This window comes from Lutjanus erythropterus, chromosome 22, assembly GCF_056507025.1.
Source record: "Lutjanus erythropterus isolate fLutEry1 chromosome 22, fLutEry1.hap2, whole genome shotgun sequence".
NCBI lineage: Eukaryota > Metazoa > Chordata > Actinopteri > Lutjaniformes > Lutjanidae > Lutjanus > Lutjanus erythropterus.
Genome location: NC_139338.1, coordinates 14,366,030 through 14,385,303, shown reverse-complemented (window position 1 = coordinate 14,385,303; position 19,274 = coordinate 14,366,030). Strand labels below are relative to the sequence as shown.

At 40.4% G+C, this 19,274-nt stretch overlaps 1 protein-coding gene across 7 annotated transcripts in view; it reads left to right on the top strand.

Moving 5' to 3' along the window:
• tfec (transcription factor EC) overlaps positions 1-18,368 on the top strand; it is a 32,970-nt gene extending 14,602 nt beyond the window's left edge. The window contains exons 1-8 of one of the 7 annotated variants that reach the window (XM_084710985.1): positions 1,728-1,917; positions 8,283-8,537; positions 9,273-9,374; positions 11,539-11,659; positions 13,509-13,565; positions 13,680-13,755; positions 14,859-15,006; positions 17,371-18,368. In XM_084710985.1, the coding sequence (XP_084567111.1) occupies positions 1,861-1,917; positions 8,283-8,537; positions 9,273-9,374; positions 11,539-11,659; positions 13,509-13,565; positions 13,680-13,755; positions 14,859-15,006; positions 17,371-17,859 (1,305 nt within the window). In that variant the 5' untranslated portion in view covers positions 1,728-1,860 and the 3' untranslated portion in view covers positions 17,860-18,368. Of the gene's footprint in view, positions 1-1,727; positions 1,918-2,452; positions 2,544-5,599; positions 7,656-8,282; positions 8,538-9,272; positions 9,375-11,538; positions 11,660-13,508; positions 13,566-13,679; positions 13,756-14,858; positions 15,007-17,370 lie in introns of those variants that run through there. The other 6 variants (XM_084710990.1, XM_084710987.1, XM_084710984.1 and 3 more) reach the window with 6 other exon arrangements.
• Positions 18,369-19,274: the final 906 nt, after the last annotated feature.

Genomic DNA, 19,274 nt, shown 5'->3' with positions numbered 1-19,274 from the left:
CTGCATCCATATTCAGATAGAAGACCAGAAATGGGCGTGGTTTATACCAAAAGTTGGGTTAAATTGGCATGCAATCCTTCAAAGCAAGACATTAAGTTTGGGATATGATTAATTATGAAATATACATATACATACTGTTCCTTTCATCTAAAAAAAACTAAATTAGGTTCTGTGACCTGTCTGACCTCAGGACACTGAACAAGCAGAAACTGAAAAAGTTTTGTTTTTCATTGTAATTAGAAACTTTTAGTATTAGAATAATTTTTTAAAAGTTAGAACTAGGAAAATAAAGCGTTATGAATCAAAACAGTTACAATCTTGTGTTGCAAACAGAATGGCCACTTTTATGTTACGGTCATCCACGATGATATGAATCGATTTGGAGGAACTGACGCACAGGCATGTCAATCATTTCAAACTTTTTTTACCCCCAAATAAAAATTATGTTTATTTGTATTTGCTTATTATTTAATTCCATCGCATTATTTGTGCTCTCCCAAAAACATATGTGGGTTCAGGTGCATCCCTGACCTCAGTTTTATTTAAGATGCATTGACTAGTGTAATGGTATTGTAACTCAGCATCCATGGTTCACTTAACAATATAAACTTAATAAAGAAACAATAAATTATATAATAAATTTAAATATTGTTATTTATTTATAACATTGCAATTGCAATTGCAAGGTAGTTTACAACAATATGATCAATACAGAAATATATTTTTTTGGAGAAACTCACAAAAGCTGAAATTCTAAATAATTTACACTTGATGGTTGGAGCCTGCATGTCCTATTGGAAGTTGTGACTACTCAGAATATTGTTGCATAGAGCTGATTAGATTCTCTAACAGTAACACAAATTTAATGTATAAAAATGAGCACTCAATAAATGAATTATTCAACGTGCGTAAACAATATCAGGTTGAAGGGTCCAGTAATATGCGAGATTAGCTGCAGAAAACATAGCACACACTACCCCAGGCTTACACCTGAAAATGCAAAAAGTTGTCAGAAAACTTGCTTTAACAAAAATATCCTCACTATCTTGTTTTGTTTTGCTAACCCTGCTTATAACTTTAAAGTTGAACTACACTTTCCTGTATTTAGTATTTTTTTGGCTTCTGATTGAGCTGATTGTTTTTATTATCTAAAGGTTAGGACTGCTGGGAGGATTTACAGTGACCTCGTTCAGTTTTGCTGTGTCTAGGAATTCTGTGAGAGCTTTTCTGGGAAGGCCTGTTGTGGCCTGGCAGTGACTGGGACATGATAACAACTTTGCGGGAGTGTGCATCTGTGTACTTTAGCACATTTGCACACATGCACAGATTATATTTTTTGTGCGTTTCCCTAGTTGAGTCTGTGACTGTAGTTTGATGGTTCAAAAGCCTTCCAAAGGAAGTGGGTGTCGTGAAGATAACCTGGGAGAATGTGCTGAGCTGGGCTGGATGTTCTGCAGGAAGGAAAGTGTGGTGATCCACAAGCAGGAACTCACATTCTGTCAACTTATTACACCCCTACACACACACACATACACACACACACACACACCCCAACCCCCCTAACTGCCATCTGTATTTCTGCCTCTGTCAGGCCTTTCCCTGACCAAAAACACACGCACACGTACGAACACACACAGAGGAAACGGCCCGTGCAGCTCCCAAATAAGCTGATGTGTCATGCCTTCCTTTCCGATATTTCTGCAAAAGCTCAGGAAGAAGGCTGCAGCACCTCTTCTTCTTCTTCTTCTTCCTCTTCTTCTGCCCCGGTCTCGGTGAGACACAGCTGTCGCCGTGACAGTTCTTGCTCTCCTGTAAGAATCTGCATCTCCTGTGGTGGGAGACGGCGCCACTCTGGGAGCCATGAGTCGTTGTTGCGTGGTCAAAGTGATCACCTTGACAGAGATCCAGCTTCTACAGGTAGGCCAGGGAAATTCGGGGACAAATCAGATACAGAAACGTGCATGTGTCTTTGTGTGCATTTGTTTGCGTGTGCATGCAAGAGAAATTGCACTTTATAAAAGGCAGAATAACTGAACAGTCAGTGTGGAATGCAAACTTTGTGATCAGTTTGCTATCCCAGCCTTATCTCCCCTCACATTACACAATCTAGGGTGTGTGGTTACAGCTATTTACTGGTTAGCAGGCTCAGCAAAAATACAGTAAGCATGTCTGAGAAGGCTTTTTGTTCCACTTTCATCTTATCTCTACATTCAAGATGGGAAAAAAGATAATTAAGCGCTGCTACTCTGCATTCCCGAACTGTGTCAATATGTTGTAAAAACACAGCATTTTTGCAGAAATGAATCCAAACCTCCTACTGGGTTTTGTCCATAATTTGTACAGCTAGTTAATGTCACCATCGCCCAGTGTTTCATAAGTTGTTGGATTTTTCTGAAGTGAAAGGAGAACTTGGGCAAGACTGAAACTGACTTATGCAAGAGGCTTTTCATTTAGGAGAAACACCTGTCAGTTTTGTCTGTTACAATGGCATTGCGAGTGCAGCATTTCAATGGGACTAGAGAAATACACCTTTTAACTCAGAGGTAAATCACACCACTATTGAATATATCTTACAAATAGAGGCTGAAGAAGTCAGGATTTGAAAGGATATATTAAACTGGACTCTAGGATTTAGAATTGAGTGTGTGTGTGCCTGTAATCTAAAGCTGTGTTTTTATCTTTCACACTCAACAGTGTATGTCAGTAGTTGAAGTAATGTCTTGTTTTTCTGATTTAGTGACATTGTTGATTAAAACAGCTTGATATTACACACTTAACGTTCCTATTCTAATTTCAATGAAAGCGCATTAGTTAGGTTTCTCTTAGTGCTGTACGTCTGACGTCATCCACGTCTTTTCCACATTTTCCCCCCAACAACTGAATTTAACCAGCTATGTTTAAGTCATGCTAACATTAAGTCAGGCTAACATTAAGTCAGGCTAACATTAGCAATTACATACAATATATTTAACAAACTGAAATAACCCACTAAGGTTACTAAAAACAACATTTCCTGAAATCATGCTACTTGGTTGTTAAGCAGCAGCATATTACTTTTGGGTAAAGCAAATAATAGAGTTGAAAGTTTGGAAACTTTCAAGTTGACCTGCCTTAAATTTACCTTGTATTAATGCAAACTGTTGGTCAGGTCATTGAGTACATCTCACTTAAAACAACTGAGTTTGTAACTTGGTAACTTAATTTGAAAAAAAAAAAAACTTAATTCATTTGTGTATTTCCTATATTTTATTCTGTTAAAGTTTGTCGAGAAATTATTTTCAGTGTAGTGGGGAATTGTGGAGAATGCAATTTTTATCATGAATATAATTGGGAATATATTTTCTGTAATGCAGGATACGGGTGTTACTTCCTCTTGAAAATGAGAGATTTGCTGTGACATGCTTTGCAGCTGCAGTTCTGTGTACTTGCACATATTAATCAGATACCTATTCTATATAACCGCTGCAAAAACACACGCAATGACATGACAGGACAGCACAGTAGAGTATCTGTTAGATTTGTTTAACATGCTGCTTTCATGTGTAATTAAAATCACTACAAGCACTAAAATTATGTAAGTGAAGGAGTTAGGAGAAGTTTGATTGAGAAAGAAGGCTGTGTGAGTGGAACTTGGGTGTTGTCTGGTTCTGACATCCTCATGCCAGTGGTTTAAATGTCTCTAATGAAGATAATGAAGTCACGACGATCCAGCTGATCTCCTAACGTCCTAATTTTATTATTCAAACTTTATGAAACATAAATCAAACTGTGCAGAAATAAACTTAAGGAATATTTTGTTGCATCAAATATTGGCCATATTAAAAACTTTAGAAAGGCAAAATACAAATGCACCGACTAATAAGATACATTTATATACAAATTAAACAATACACTCTTAGAAATAAAGGTGCTAACTAGAACCATAAAGGTTCTTGGGCTTGTCCCCATTGGAGAGCCATTTTTGGCTCCTGGTAGAACTTTTTATAAAGGTATCACCTGGAACCCTATAATAGAGTTCCACCTAGAACCCAACATTAAAGGTTGAGGTGTTCTAAATGAGGACACTTCTATGACACAGTGGTTCCACCAAGAACCCTCTCTTGGGGGTTCCACCTTCCAAGGGGCTTACAAAAATGCAGCCAGAAGATTTTATGACAAACCCTCTTATATTCCAACCATCCAAGGAGTTCTACAGAGAACCCGTTAATATGATGGCACAAAGAACCGTTTATGAAAGAGTTCTTCAAGAATTTAAACAAATCTTCATTCCAAAAATGTTTTTTTGGGACAAAAAGGGTTCTTACTGGCAACTTTATCCTTCCAGAGAACACTTGATGAACTCTTTATTCCAAAAAGGGTTGTTCAGAAGCAAATGGTTCTGGTTAGAATGTCAGCTCTTTAGGGAGAACACTTTTTGAACCTTTATTTCTAAGAGCGTACATAATCTGCCACAGGTTTGCATGTTAGGAATAACTGTGCAAATGTGTGTAAATGGAAAGTGAACCTGTGACCTCTTCTCCACCAGTAACCACAAACACAGCCTCAATTGTTGTAGCAGGTGCCAGTGGCCATATTGAGAAAAACTGAAGTGTCTCAAACATCAGAATAGTCACTACAATCCCAAACTTGAGCCTTGACTGATTAGATTCTTATCTCATTCCCGTCCTGTGTGTATGGCGGGCATTGATAATTTTCAGCATGTCCTCTTCACACATGCACAGGCCGGCCATTGTCAAGGTTGGCCTCGGTGACTGAAGCGCCATTACCTCTCAAATCTAATCAGATTCCCTTAAGTGGATAACAAGCGTGTCTCCGGCATTTACAGTAGTGAGAAAGCTGAAGTGAAACCAGGACAAACTGTTGTCACACAAAGCAGATGTGGTGTGTCGCAGTCAAGGCATCCCTCCTGCTATCCGTAGTGGAAAAAAATGTTGATTGGCTAACAACTGGCATCTTGTTTGGCCTGGAGGAGTCAGATAAGAGCTCCCAGTCACCACTGACAGGCTGAGTATTGTGATGAGCCTCCTCTTACTTGGGTGAATAAGGGCACCTAGTCTAGCTGACGAGGAGAATTTAATGCTGAGTTTTAGTATAAAGTCCTATGCCAAAGTTGCTGTAGCCAAAAGTCCCTACCACTACTTTGCAGTGTTGTGCTGGTGACATTTACATTTACACTGTTGCTTTAACATGAAACTAAAAACATATTACGCTTCATACTTGAGGGCAACTCATTTAATCACTTCCAGCAATTTCTGACGTGATGTAACTTTTGAAATGAGACATTGTTCCTCTTAAAAATTAAAAGTTGAAATCACACGCAATAAAAGGCACTGTTGCTCAACTGAATTCACTAAGGGGTTCTGTTGCTACAGTCCGATCTGATCTGGCAGGACCAGCAACTAATGGTGGCTAGTGTTAGCTCATTTCAGCAAACTTAAGGTAAATATCTAAACATATGTGAGTTAGCTGACTTTATGACTCTTTCCCAGTTCTGCTATTGTAGCTCAGCATTTTGGCTAAATACTAGTATTTAGCATTTAGCATCAATTCTATAACTAGAGGTGACTAGAAAAAGTTACGTACTCTGATGTCCAGCTTGTGGCCAGTGGCCCAAAAATTCTAACTATGACGCTGTAGGTACTTTTCTAGCATCAGTTTAGCATGTGCAGGGCTCCAACATCAAGTTAGCAATAATAAATATGCAATGTCAGGATAGACTTTCAAAATAAAGGCACAAAAATAAAGTGGCTTTGTGAGCTTTAGATAGTCTTATATAGCTAAAGAAACTCTGGTTCTGGCTGGTTTGTATTTCTCTAAATGGATCACAGTTATCTTGGATGGTGCCCTGGATACAGCGACCGTGGTAGCTTGCTTTGGTGGTACATTTGCACATTAGGAGGTGAGCCCTGGCATCAAAATGTCTAAATTACTGCAAAAGGAAGGGTAACAACTGCTAGCTTGTTTACATTTGTACTGTTAGTGACCCAAGTGTTAATGTGCCATTTTAAGCATGTAGGTGTCTAGCTTGGTGGTCGTTGTTGTTTCCCAGTATAGACAGTGGATGCCGTAATGTCGCCTGAAACAAGTGACCTTAAGGCAAGGAAACTATTTGGTTAGGTTTAAGAAACAAAACTTATTGGGTAGGCTTAGGAAAACATCATGGCTAGGGTTACAATATGCTATTTACATAAGTAATGCAACGCAACACAATGAAATGCCTTTAAAAGACAACAGTGACTTTTGGTTTCACAAGGGATACAAACCCTGGTTTCCTGGGTGAAAGTCCTAAGTTTGTTTGACACATCCATTCCAACCCACCTCCTCCATACACGGAATTTCTCGCTCTTTATGATACGTCACCTGACTTTGTTGGTACTTTAAAACATAATCCTAGAGGGGCGCTCCTCGAAATGACGCGTCATAGTTGAAAGCATAGGAACAGTGGTCAAGCTGACACGTTTGACATGTTGGAGTGAGAATCTGCTGTAAATGACACTTGTTTTGGGGGTATGGTAATGTACTCTAACTGTGACATTATTAATATGGGAGATGGAGAGATGGTTAAGAGAATTAAAAATATTTTTTTTAATATGACATTTCCTTTAATCAGTCAGTTTCACATATTAAGTTAAGTCACAATGAACAGTCCATAAATCTGCTCAAGTACTACAACTGCATTGTTGCTTATCAGACTTTCTTCTATTTCCAATTGATTAGCTGAGGTCAGGGAAAAAATATTCATGTGGTTATAAGACAAGAGTTCAGACAGACTCACAGAACTAGAGTGACTTGAATACTTTCAAGAGGAACTTACAAAAAAATCTGGGTAAGAAGACGCAGTCAAGATGACAATGCACAGTTGACAAGACTAATATTATAATACATCAGCTAACAATGTGTAGATTATTAATAAGTATTTCCAGAAATTCTCCCGAACTAATAAAGCAAGTTGGAACAGTGAGTTTCTTTGTGAGCGCAAGACCAGTAAGTAAACTAGACATTTTTAGATGAGAAGCTCATCCTAAAAATAACGCTCAACCTACAGTAATAAAGTCCTCAAAATAACTTTATTGCCGTTATTGTTTGGGAAACTGATAATACTAAACTGTCTACATTGAAAGCAATGAATGAATGAAAAGGCTTGGTTAAAAATGGCATTAGAAGAGTTATTTAAAACCCCCACTGGGGAACAAGGGTCAATTGTGCTGCCACAACCCCTGAAGCAGGCAGCAGAGGACTTCGGGAGCTCACCGCTGATTGGTCAGTGTGACAGAAGAGGGCGGTCCAAATGAATTAGTGATAGACACTAAAAGCTGATATCCTGCAGTGATCAAACCCTGGGTGATCTGACAGTCCAGTGTTTGAAGTGATTAACATGCTACGCAACATAAAGGCTTACCCCCAGCTTTGGGCCTAATTAGCTCACTTAGAGCCCTTTATAAGACATTGGTAGGGGACTGGGAAGTACAGACAGTCACTGAGAAGTCAGCAGATCAACAGGATAGCAGCAGCAGCAGCAGCAGACCTGGATCCCTAAAGTTGACCTGCTGCTCCACCAAAACAAACCAGTCTGAAGATTATCTGCTTTTCTGAGAATGCCACACTTAACTGACTGCAGTTACTTCACGATGCGGGACGCAACCAGAGCTTCAAATGTAAGGATACTGAAATTTAGAAAAATTCTGAGCAACATGTTTTGTTGAATGGTGTTATCATGTTTCTATAGTAACAGTACCATATTTGGAAAGCTTTTCTTACTGCTTGAGTAATCTTGACTTCAGACAGTATGTAATACGTGTGTATGTATGCAGATCGATAGAATATGATGGTAACAAAGAGTTATTCATTTTGTTTGTCAACTTAAGATCAGTTGTGGGAAAAAGTTTATGTTGTTGACCCCATTTTTCAGTCAGAAACTGGCACTAAATATATCGAATATGATGATACTTGACTTGAAGAATGGCCTTCAGATTGAGTCCTAATTGTCATAGACACTTTGTTTGCATGTCAAACATGACTCACTGTGTTAACAAAATACACCACCGTTGTATGTCTGTAAATTTGTTCAGCAAAAATGACTAACAATGGGAAAATACTGACTCAACTATTCCTGTGCACTGAATTAGATCATCTTTTCGCAAAGCTGACAGCTGCTGTGAGCACCTCTTCTGCTGTTAGTCAGCGCTCTTTCCAACCTCTCACCCTCTTTTCTTTTCACTTCTTTTCAAATGAACTTGTGCATCATTTGTGTGTTTTTTTGTTTTTGTCTTTTTTTGCTGCAGGTACACAGCCACCTGGAGAACTCCAAGTTCCACCTCCACCAAAGCCAGAACCAGCAGGTCAAGCAGTACTTGACGCTGGGCTCCAAGCTGGCCTCTTCGGCCGGGCAGGGCCACGCCGTTCCGCACCCACACACCCCCGGCCAGCCGCTGGCCACAGTGCCGATCATGAGGAATGGACACATGGCCTCCGTCAGTGACAGCAGCAATCCCAACAGCCCCGTTACTCTGCTCACGATGGCCAATCACGATAGTGAGGTGAGTGGAGTTATTGAAAAAGAAAGTGTGAATGTGAATATATGGAACTGAAATTGAAAGAAGTGTGCCAAGCTGTGACAAAAAATATGAACCACAGACTGGGTCACATATGTCCGCACTGTTGGTCATAATTTTTGTAGATTTCACAACAATCTTGACGTTTTCCTGTCAACACTTCACATTCTTGTCAAAAGAAATACTTTGTTCTGTGTTCACTTTTATGCCATCTGTAAGATTGTCCTAGTTCCTCTTAATTCTGTTATTAGGAGAGATAAATCATGGCTGACAGTTTGTTTAGATAGACAGTCAACATCACACAAGTATCAATAACCTGTAAGATTCTAGATCTGGATTGGCTTTAAATCTCAGAGAGCTCTTCATACTAATCATCTAAACAAAGTGATGCCATTATTGATCTCCCCTTCTCTCTGATGTGCTCATCAATAACTTCAGACATGCAGTCTCTGATGAGAGAACCCTTTCAAAGGAGGAAACTAGTTTGATAACAGATGCGTGCTTCTCCCGCCAACGCCGCTAACTAACTTATGAATGACATGGCAGTGGAGAACTTGTCTGTTATTGGATTAGTCTCCGGACAGTCCCTCCCCTTTTCTCGTGTCTATTTTGGTTTGAATGTTGAGATTTACCAAAGATCCGACTTGGACAGTATTGAAATTCTGGTACAAACATCATCAGTCTGTCCATGAGTACACTGAAACTACTGTTTTCTTTTAGTTTCCAATGGATGAAGTTATTGATGACCTAATTAGTCTTGAATCCGGTTTCAATGATGGAGGCTTGGATTGCATGGAGCCTAACATCATAATGCAAAACAATGTAAGTATGAATCACATTAACTACAGCTACATACTAACACTGTTTAAGACTACCAACAGTCTGAAGGTCTTTTGTATTGATTTCTGCAACATAGCCTTTGTTTGTTAACCTGCTCAGATTACTGCAGTTAGGTTCATGTCAAGTTAAATTCCTTAAACCTTCTACAAGTGATTCTGAAGAACCTGGGCCGAGCCTCCAACCCAAGACGTTGGGTTGGTGATGACCCGACCTTTCTCGAGATCACTTGTGGTAGCTTTGACTAATGACTTCTTTTTTCTTTTTCTTTTTTAAGTTGAACCAGACTTGAAAGTGGGGTTCATCCACCCAAACATTTAGGCACAGGCTTGACTTGCTTGGGAAAAAAGGGACCTGCCTTAGGTTGAGGTCAGCTTAAGTCTAGAGATGAGTCAAAGTTCATTGGGGCTTAGCAACATTTCTCACATTACTCAGGAAGATCAACAATGCAGATTAAGTTAAAAAGGAAGTTTTTGGACATGGGTGTATACTCAATGACTCAATTTATAGTAACTGTCTTACTAAGCTCCATTCTAGGAAAGATTAACAACTAGAAATTGTAGCCAAGAAGGAATTCAAAAACTTCATGCAAAAATCTGGGACAAGGCCAGAACATAGCAACACCTTGACCAAATACAAAGAGAGTTTGTGGGATGGGAATTTGGCCTAACTCCTTCAATACAGAGAGAGATATTGGCAGACAAAGAATCATACAAACAGATAACGAAGCAAAACACTACAGATACTGTGACAGAGTAGGAATGAGGGAGGAGGGGGTAAGGAGTGAGGGGGAACAGGAGGAGGAGGAGGAGGAATGGGAGAGCCAGTAGGTTCCAAATGAGGACAGAAGCGCGACAGAGGAGCGAGGAGTTAGAAGAGATTTTGTTGGAGAGAGTTACTGAGCCATTGGATTGGGCTAATGCATACACTCCCCATGGGCTTGTTCAGAAATGATACCATGCTTAAATGGATCAATTCATCCTAATTAGTCATACAGTACGATGCATCACGCCGTTTCGCCGTGTCAACACATCCAGGAACACAGATGGAGAGAGGGATTGAAGTGATTACAATAGGAGTAGTGGGGGAATTGTTGCAATCTTTCATTTTGATAAGCACTTTTGTCCCCTCCTCCTCCTCCTCTTCTTCTCCCATCTTGTTGAGATAATGAGAAAAAAAAGGCACGCATGCAAACCAAACCGGCTTCCGATATCTGAAATGTCTGCAGTTTCTTCTGTTTTATTTCTTTCCCTCTTGCTTTCCATTCCCTCCCAACTCCTCTTGACTTGACATGGAGCCTTATCACACTCACCAGTCCTCGTAGTTAGATTTGACACACATGTCGCGGACAAAATTGGCTGTGCGCATCTTGGAATGCATGGTGGCTTCTGTAGCATTTTCCCATAAATGCACAAATGCGAATTAGACACACATGTGTGTCAGCACGCTATATCTTGACATCTCCCCGAGTCCGTGAAAAGACGTCTTATCACAGAGTTGATGCATGCTTTTCCCAGACAAGAAGACACCCGTAAGAAAACAGTTTTGCCTCTGTTCAAGCAGTTGACCTAGCTAGCCTTTTCATCTAATGGGATGCTATTTTCAACACAGAGCACATCTGTGTTAGGAGCACTTTGAATGAAAATGGTGGCATTAGCAGATCAAGGCACCGTGTCTGGTTGTACCAAACCTCAGAGGGCTGCAAGCCTGGGGTGAAAGTCAGTGTTAGATGGAGTAAGGCTGGATGGCAACCATTTGTTGACCTGATTTCAGCAAGGTTATGTTCTTGTCGAGTTGTTTTTAGTCTTTGTGATTCAAGACAAGGCAATCTAAGCACAGCAACAATTCATGACTACAGCACTGGGTTTGCCCTGTCCTGCTGAGGGAGACGTGGATACTCCAACTTCCCTGCTGGGAAGTCCAAAGCCAGAGGCCTGGGGCCTGACAGCCATTTCTGATCACACACCTTGCTTCTTGTCATTTTGTCAACACTAAACAAAGCCACACAGCAGCTAAAAACAACATTGTGTTGTGGTTTTTGTTAAAGTGTGGAAGGCATGTGTGTTTATATGCAAATGTGTCTGCAAGCTTCCCCTGTGACTGACCCTTTCTCTTTCTGTCTCTTCCCTCTCCTCTGTCTTCTTCCTAGGTGTCCCTCAGTGGCAGCATGCTGGACGTCTATGGGGGTGAACAAGGTATGAACCCCCCTAATGGTGGAATGAGTCCCACATCTAACCCCACAAAGCTCACTGTAAAAAGGGAATACACAGGTATGAACTCATACCATAGCACTGATCAAACAACTAACCAATTAGTGAATTATTATCCTTGCTGTAAAGGTTAAATCACACACATCATTCTGGTTGTTCAAATAAGGCACCTCAGGGAATTAAAGCAACAAAAAAAGGCACATTTCTCTTAAACAACAAGCATCTCGTGGAACCTGGGCCAGCTTTCTCCTCTCCTGTTTTCTGTACTTAGACATACTATCTCCTGGGCGAGGATCTGTAAAAGTGACGTGTAATCACATTTTAAGTTAGCCAATGTTATCTGGCTAATCTACATCAATCACTTGCTAGCTAGTTACATCTGTCAGTTATTGTTGACAAAATGCTAGCTAACTGGCAAGCTAACACACATCAGTCATTAGCTAGCTATTTACATCAACCGTATTTGGATGTGTTATTTTATTCTGTATATTAATTATTATATTAACTAGCAAGCTAACAGTTGATGTAGATTAGCCAGCTACTGAGCTAGTGTTTTCTTAAAATTAGTTTTCAGATAATGAACAGTAATAAACAACAAATAATATATTTTATAAGCTCTTTTCAAGTCACCCAGAGACACTTTAGAATCAGATATGACAAATAATACATAATAAAGATAACAAGAAAAGTGATACGTTGTCTCTAACTAGCTAGCTAGCTAATGATTGATGCAGATTAGCTAGCTAGTAAGCTAACATTTTGCTAAAATTGGATACATGTTCATGGTAGCATCATCTAGTGTGTGGACTCTATTTTTCCTGTTTTTGACATGTACTTTTGTCCAGCGCCTAGTATTTATTATCACATTTGGATGTGCATGCTTTTGGAAACTTTTTGCTAACATTAGCTAACTTAAGATGTGACTGTATACGTCACTTTTACAAATCCTCCAGCAACATGTTTTGACCATGTTCAAAATTTGGTTTTCTTTTCAAAATGGATGAGTCTAGCACTTAGCAATATCTAAGTACAGGGAAGAAGCCAGGAGAAAGTTGATCAATGCTCTGCGACAGGGGGTGGAACTAAGGACGGGTCAACTGATGCTCTGGTTGGGTGCTAAGAACAGAGTGTACCTGTGTTAGCTAAAAAAGGCAACGTGTTGTGTGTGTCTATTCCTGATAAAATCGATTACCTGTGTCAGACGGATGTGTATGCTGATTTGTATCCAGGGTTTGACAAACACTGTCCTGCTTGTCATCGCTTCTGTTAATAGGCCGTAGAAACGTGTAGTCATTTCGTCACAGCGCTAAAGAAAAAAAACAAAGGGCCCTTTAAGACGTTTCTTATTAATGTCATGCATCAAGCAGAGAAGCCTAATTGATTTAGGAAATAGAAAGTATGCCTGAAGAACCCTTCACTCTCAACGGGCAAATAAGTAAATTGCCATCTGTTTCATTTGAGTGTGGGCGGAGAGGACAATGGGCTGTTACACAGAGTTTAAATTGTCTTGATTGAATCAACAGAGACAAATTGGGAAATCCAATCTCAGGTCCCCAATTATGTAATTTGGAAGAATGTGAATACAAATATGGATGCACTGGCATTTTTGTCCCTCTCCCGGGCAGACTAGTGAATTTACTAAACTGTCTTAATTAAGGAGTAAGTAGTTTAGAAGTGATCACCATTTTTTTTCCTCCACAATGAGCTTCAGACATGCTAGAGGGGGATAAATTGGGCTCTTTCAGTGTGTGTAACTCGGGTGACCCCAGTGCTGAACTCCCTCAAAATAACTGATTGTGCGTCTCCTCACTGGACCTTTTGTGACGTTTAGTGTTCGTTGTCTTTCAGTTCCTAAATTAGTGTGCGTTGCTAATCAATCCGTTTCCCCTATGTGATTTTTTTTTAACAGAACATGACACAAGAGTGATGGCCAAAGAGAGGCAGAAAAAGGACAACCATAATTTGAGTAAGTGTCTCCCACTGCCTTTCAACTCCTTCATGGTTTATCATCTGAACACACGGTATGGTGAGCCTCACAATGCCCTAATCATTGCATGCCCATTTTCTTTTTCTTGCGTAGTTGAAAGAAGAAGAAGATACAACATCAACTACAGGATTAAAGAGCTGGGGACACTCATACCAAAGTCAAATGACCCGTAAGTTGCAAAACCCTGTCAAAAAAAACTAATTCTTTTTGAGTTCTGAATCAAACTCACAGCCTTAAGTTTTGATACGAACTAAAATAAAGATTATGGGCTGTTAAAACTTATTTTAATTTATCTAAAAACATAAGAGTTTGACTTGAAACTCAAAAATTTAATGAAGCCAATTGTTTTTTAATCTAAGTGTATTATTGAAACAATGCCACTGCTTCACTTTATGTCACTGAAACAACTCTGAGACCTTGTCTGGCTGGGAAAGCATATTAAATTCGAAGCACAAAGACACTCAAAACGTTGTTCATTGAATTCAAATGAGTACTCAAGCACATTTCAGTCATATTTCAAGGGTGCACTTGAACTCCCATTGTAGTCGACGCTCCAAGAGCTGTACATCCTCTCACTGGGTCCCAGCAGTTCAGCTCAAAGCATGAATGATGAGGAAGGGGTCAAATGCAAAGAAGCGGGCCACACCATTTGAATCAAAGTTTGAAGCACAATTGGAACATAGAGATGGAGCGCAGAGCTGAATCGAAATCCGGCCGGCCATCTTTCGCAATTGAACTTTGCTTCGAATTTAAATGGGAGGTTGACGTTGTCGTCGTGCCATTAACACGGGATAAAAGAGATTATTAGTGCTGATCAGACCAACGTCTCACTTGTGTGGAAAAGGACTATTTTACTGCAGTAGCTCCCCTTTCCCTTTTTTAAAAAAGCAATAATATCTGCAAAAGAATGACTTGCACTCTAGCACCTCGAGTCCAATGCTCCATTTTTCCCCCCGTCCTCCTACTTAGCTCATTTTCCCTCACCTATTTTTACTCGAGGATTAATTTTACTGAACAAGGAGGTAGGAGAATGGACTTTCCACATAGCTACTTAACTATTCTATTAAAATTCCCATTCAGTGTCCCCATGTAATGTCCAAGGATGAATAATTGCCCCATGTAAATCACCATTTCTTATTCATACCATAAAAAGGGAAGAAACCTCTGTGTTAAAACTTTTCCCCCCGTTTTTTTTTTATTGCAGAGGATATTCTGCCGACATCAGGGGGTTCTGTGTAAAAGGTTATCTTTTAACATTTCTTCTTTCTGCAGCGACATGCGCTGGAACAAAGGCACCATCCTGAAGGCCTCGGTGGAGTACATAAGGTGGCTGCAGAAGGAGCAGCAGCACGCTCGGGAGCTGGAGAGCCGTCAGAAGAAGCTGGAGCAGGCCAACAGGAGGCTGGTGCTGAGGATCCAGGTAATAAAATATAACAGTCTAAATGGATTTAGTATCGTATACACAGTGCTACAACACTGATAAATCACTATAATACACAGAGAAAGCATGACAAAAGTAGAGCTTATGAGGAAATCCTTAACTCATAAAACCACCTTTGTAAATGATTTATTAATGGTTTATAATTATTAAAATTAATTGGGTTGTAAACACACAACACAAAATCATTAATAAGCTGTTACAGTACTTTAGATAAAACTATGTTCAGATAAAATAATCCCCTATTAATCCCACAACAGGGGAAATTTGCAGTATTAAAGATTAAATTATTATTATTATTATTATTATTATATAACTTATCCTGTGAGAGAGGTGAAGGTGTAAACTTAGGGCAACAAGGCATATTGAGACCTACAAATCAAGATTATTTCACATTATATATGAATATACTGTAAGACTCCATTATAGATTAATATTGGATGTTATTTACAGGACAATACAGTTATAGTTTTGAACTACAACTGCATTTTTATAAGCTTGGTAATAAACTATTTTGGACTTGGGCTATGAGATGCTTAAAAAATGTATTATGCAGTTTGACAAGTACACAGTCTTGACGGCTTCTCATGTTCCTCTAACACAAAACAAGTGTCCCACCTCAAAAAAATGTAGTTTATACAATACAAAGCGTTGGCCAGTCAACTCACTTATGTCCCACTAATTCCTGTGCACTTAGTCAGAGGGCAGGATTGACTTCCATTTTCACATCAGTGATTTATTTAAAAACAGCCTCCTCTGGGTGTCCTAACAGGCCAGTTTCATTATGCCAAAGATCAGACCCCACCTGACTCACTCATCCCTAGGACGTTCTCACCTCTGCTAATTTCCACCACCAAAGTTTTACGACCCCAAAAGCTTAACTACACACCCGCACTGTTGTTTACACGAAGCCCTTCCACCCCCCTTTATCTCTGATCTAATCTCAAAGCTCAGTGCTAATTACCTGATGAATGAAAACAATGACCTCAGCTCTTTCTGTGGGAAAACAGAAGGTCACAAATAGATGATGAGCACTAACTGAAGGGCTGCTTGATGACACATGCATGCACACGTACACCTGCACATTTTTGCACACTCACAGTTTGTGGTTTATGTTTTCTTGTAGTGTAATCCAATGATGGGAAAAACACAAAAAAAGATGACAAAAGTGTCCAGGAAATTCTGACCACCACTGACGATAAAGTAACAGTTAACAAAGGTCAAACAGGCTGCTGATCATATAGTCTGTGATAAGAGTGTGTGTGGGAGAAGAGCGTGTGTGTCAACACCTAAACTCCCCTTGTGCGGCACACAAGCCTTTACCTCAGTGTGTGGAGGAGACGTGGAGAAGGTGTGGTGGTGATTGTCCCGATAATACTCTTCGCTATAATCTACTCATATTCTTGGAAATTCACACATTTTTAGATATTTATTCAGGTATTATCTTGAGGTGTGGAGGAACTTTCCCCAACAACACTTCAGAAAGAGTTCCAAGGGGTTCGACATTAACCATGGCCCAATGGCCCGTAGCCACGAAAACTTACTCTGTGACCATCACATATTTCACATAGACCAGTTTTATCTTTTTAAGTTTTACCTCAATACTGTGAGCCTTTGCCAGCACAATGTTACAGTAACACAAACATTTCAGTTTTTTTGTGGATTATTTGCTGTTCACCATTACTTGTCTTCAACGTGTTTAACACAAGAAAAATGAGCATCCATACAGCTCCATAAATCCAGCTTTTTACCAATAGAACAAGAGAAGTTTCACCTGATGTGGCATGCCAGGCGTAGCGGTTAAAAAATATTATTGGTCCTCCATCTAACAACCCTGACAAAAGGTTCCTACCTAAGTAGAGCCATGACACATCTGCTGGACGGTTTGGTGTCCTACATGCCCTTAAATGGCCCTTAGACTACTCGAACAGCTAACGTGATCCCAAATGGTGGACCATGAAAAAACAATACACCAGCGAAGTTTAGGAGTGAATGGAAGCAGGGATTTAAGTCTGAGATAACACATAATGTTCTGCTGTGTGTGATACCAGTTTCCTTAACTAGCTGAAAAGTCTAGCTTGTTTTTCAACTGAAACAATTCAGGAAACACCACATCTCAATTATTCATAAAAGTGGACAACACAAGAGTCACAGTTCAGGACAGCTGTGTTAAGTAATGCTAAATTGCCTTTCCTGTATTGTTTTTACACAAGTTTACATTTGGGCCACCAAAAATGTACTGGCTACCAAATTTAGGGGCGTGGTTGCCTGTGGGGCCAGTGCTTAAAAATATTCATGTCTGTCCCTAGACCATTAACTAATGGTTTCTTTTCCTTTGTCTTCCAGGAGCTTGAGATCCAGGCACGAGCACATGGCCTCCCAAACATGGCTACAGCCTTGGGGACAGTTGAACTCTCCTCCCATCTCCTCAAACAACAACAGCAGCAGCAGCAGCAGCAGCAGCAGCAACAGCAGCAGTCATCTCCCCAGGCCCAGCAAGCCCAGCAGCCGCCCCTCTACCAGGAGGACCCCAACAGCGACTACCTCCAGAGAATAGTGGTGTCCGGCGTGCCGTCCATGCCTGCCGCCAGCGGCCCGCAGGATCACATCCCCGGCGCTGACGGCTGCACCACGTTCTCCGACCCGCTGTCTCACTTCACAGACTTCTTCAGCGTCACCCTCAAGGAGGAGCATCGGCTCGACGAGATCCTGATGGACGACCCACTTTCGCCCTTCGGCACCGACCCGCTCCTCTCAGCGGGCTCGCCCGGAGCCGCGTCCAAAGACAGCAGCCGCAGAAGCAGCTTCAGCTCTGCAGAGGGTGACGACCTATAAGGGCGCCCTCTTCGGTTGTGATCCCCAGTGGTAAAGGGCATCCACAGAGCCTTTAAAAGACTGACTGATGGCTCTGGGGGTACAATAATGACCACTCCTGGGTTACAAGTAATTTAAATGACAGCTAACACACCTGACAGAGACCCTCAAAGTGCCACCTGTATATAAAGTGTGTATTCTTGTCGATCAGGTGGGTGTTAGAGCTCTTCTGGCCCAGAAAGCTTTGCTCAGCGGGACCAGGAACTGCTCACGGACCTCCTGCTCATCTACTTGCTCTTTTTTAAACTTCACTATAGACAATCGATATGTTTCTCTGCCTCCCGGACAGAGCAGAAACAGACTCACAAGAAAAAGGGAGACATTTATCAGCCTTCATGTACAAGATGTAAATGACCATGTCGACACTCTTAGAAATAAGGGTTCCAAAAGGGTCCTTCCTGACGAACTGAGGTTCTAACCAGAGCCATTTGCTTGTAAAGAACCCTTTTTTGACAAAAGGGTTTGTCAGGGGCTCTAAAGGTTCCATTAAGAACCCTTTCTTGAAGAAATATTTCTTCAAGGATTGTTGAGATCCTTGAATAACTCTTTCATCAAGTGTTCATTAAGGGTTCTTTGCACCATTATGTAAAAGTGTTCTTGGTAAAATCCCCTGGCTGGGTTCTAGATGAAAGCCTTGGAATATAAAAAGGTTCTTTGGTGGGTTCCAGATAAAACCTTTGTAATACAGATGGGTTCTTGATAGTACCCCCTGGATGGCTTCCAGCTGTAACCCTTGAAATATAAACCCCTGGATGGGTTCTTGTGAACACCCCTAGAGGGTGGAAAAATTCCGATAAAACCCCCAGAGAGGGTTCTGGGTAGACCCATGACACAGCTGAAGGGTTCTCTGTAGAACGGGGTTCTGAGTGAAACCTTTCACAGACGGTTCACCAAAAAGGGTTCTCCTATGAGAAGTCCAAGAACCCTTTATGGCTCTAGTTAGCACCTTTATTTCTAAGAGTGTACTGTTTTTTTGGGGTAAACACTGTGGTAGCTGTACACTGTAACAAAATACCCAAAATAATCACTGAAAAACTGCCAAAACTGTTCTTTTAAAGATGGAAATACTACTGCTTCACAAAAGGATTTTTACTAGTTGAAGTCGGAGTTGTAATTGTGTGATGTGCCTTATTCGAACTCCCAGTTTTGTCTTTAAAAAAAGATATGAACATTTAACTGATGTACTCACCGCAATGCCTAACATGTCGTTGGTCTTGTCTGTGTCTTTTAAGTGTTTTTGTTAAATAAGTGTTTGTGTATTTATATATGTTTTAATCCGTGTATTCATAAAAAAGATATATATTATTATCTAACATGTTACCTTTTTTATTCTTAGCAGGGGTGAGAAAGATATAATAAAGCCCCATTTTTTTTGA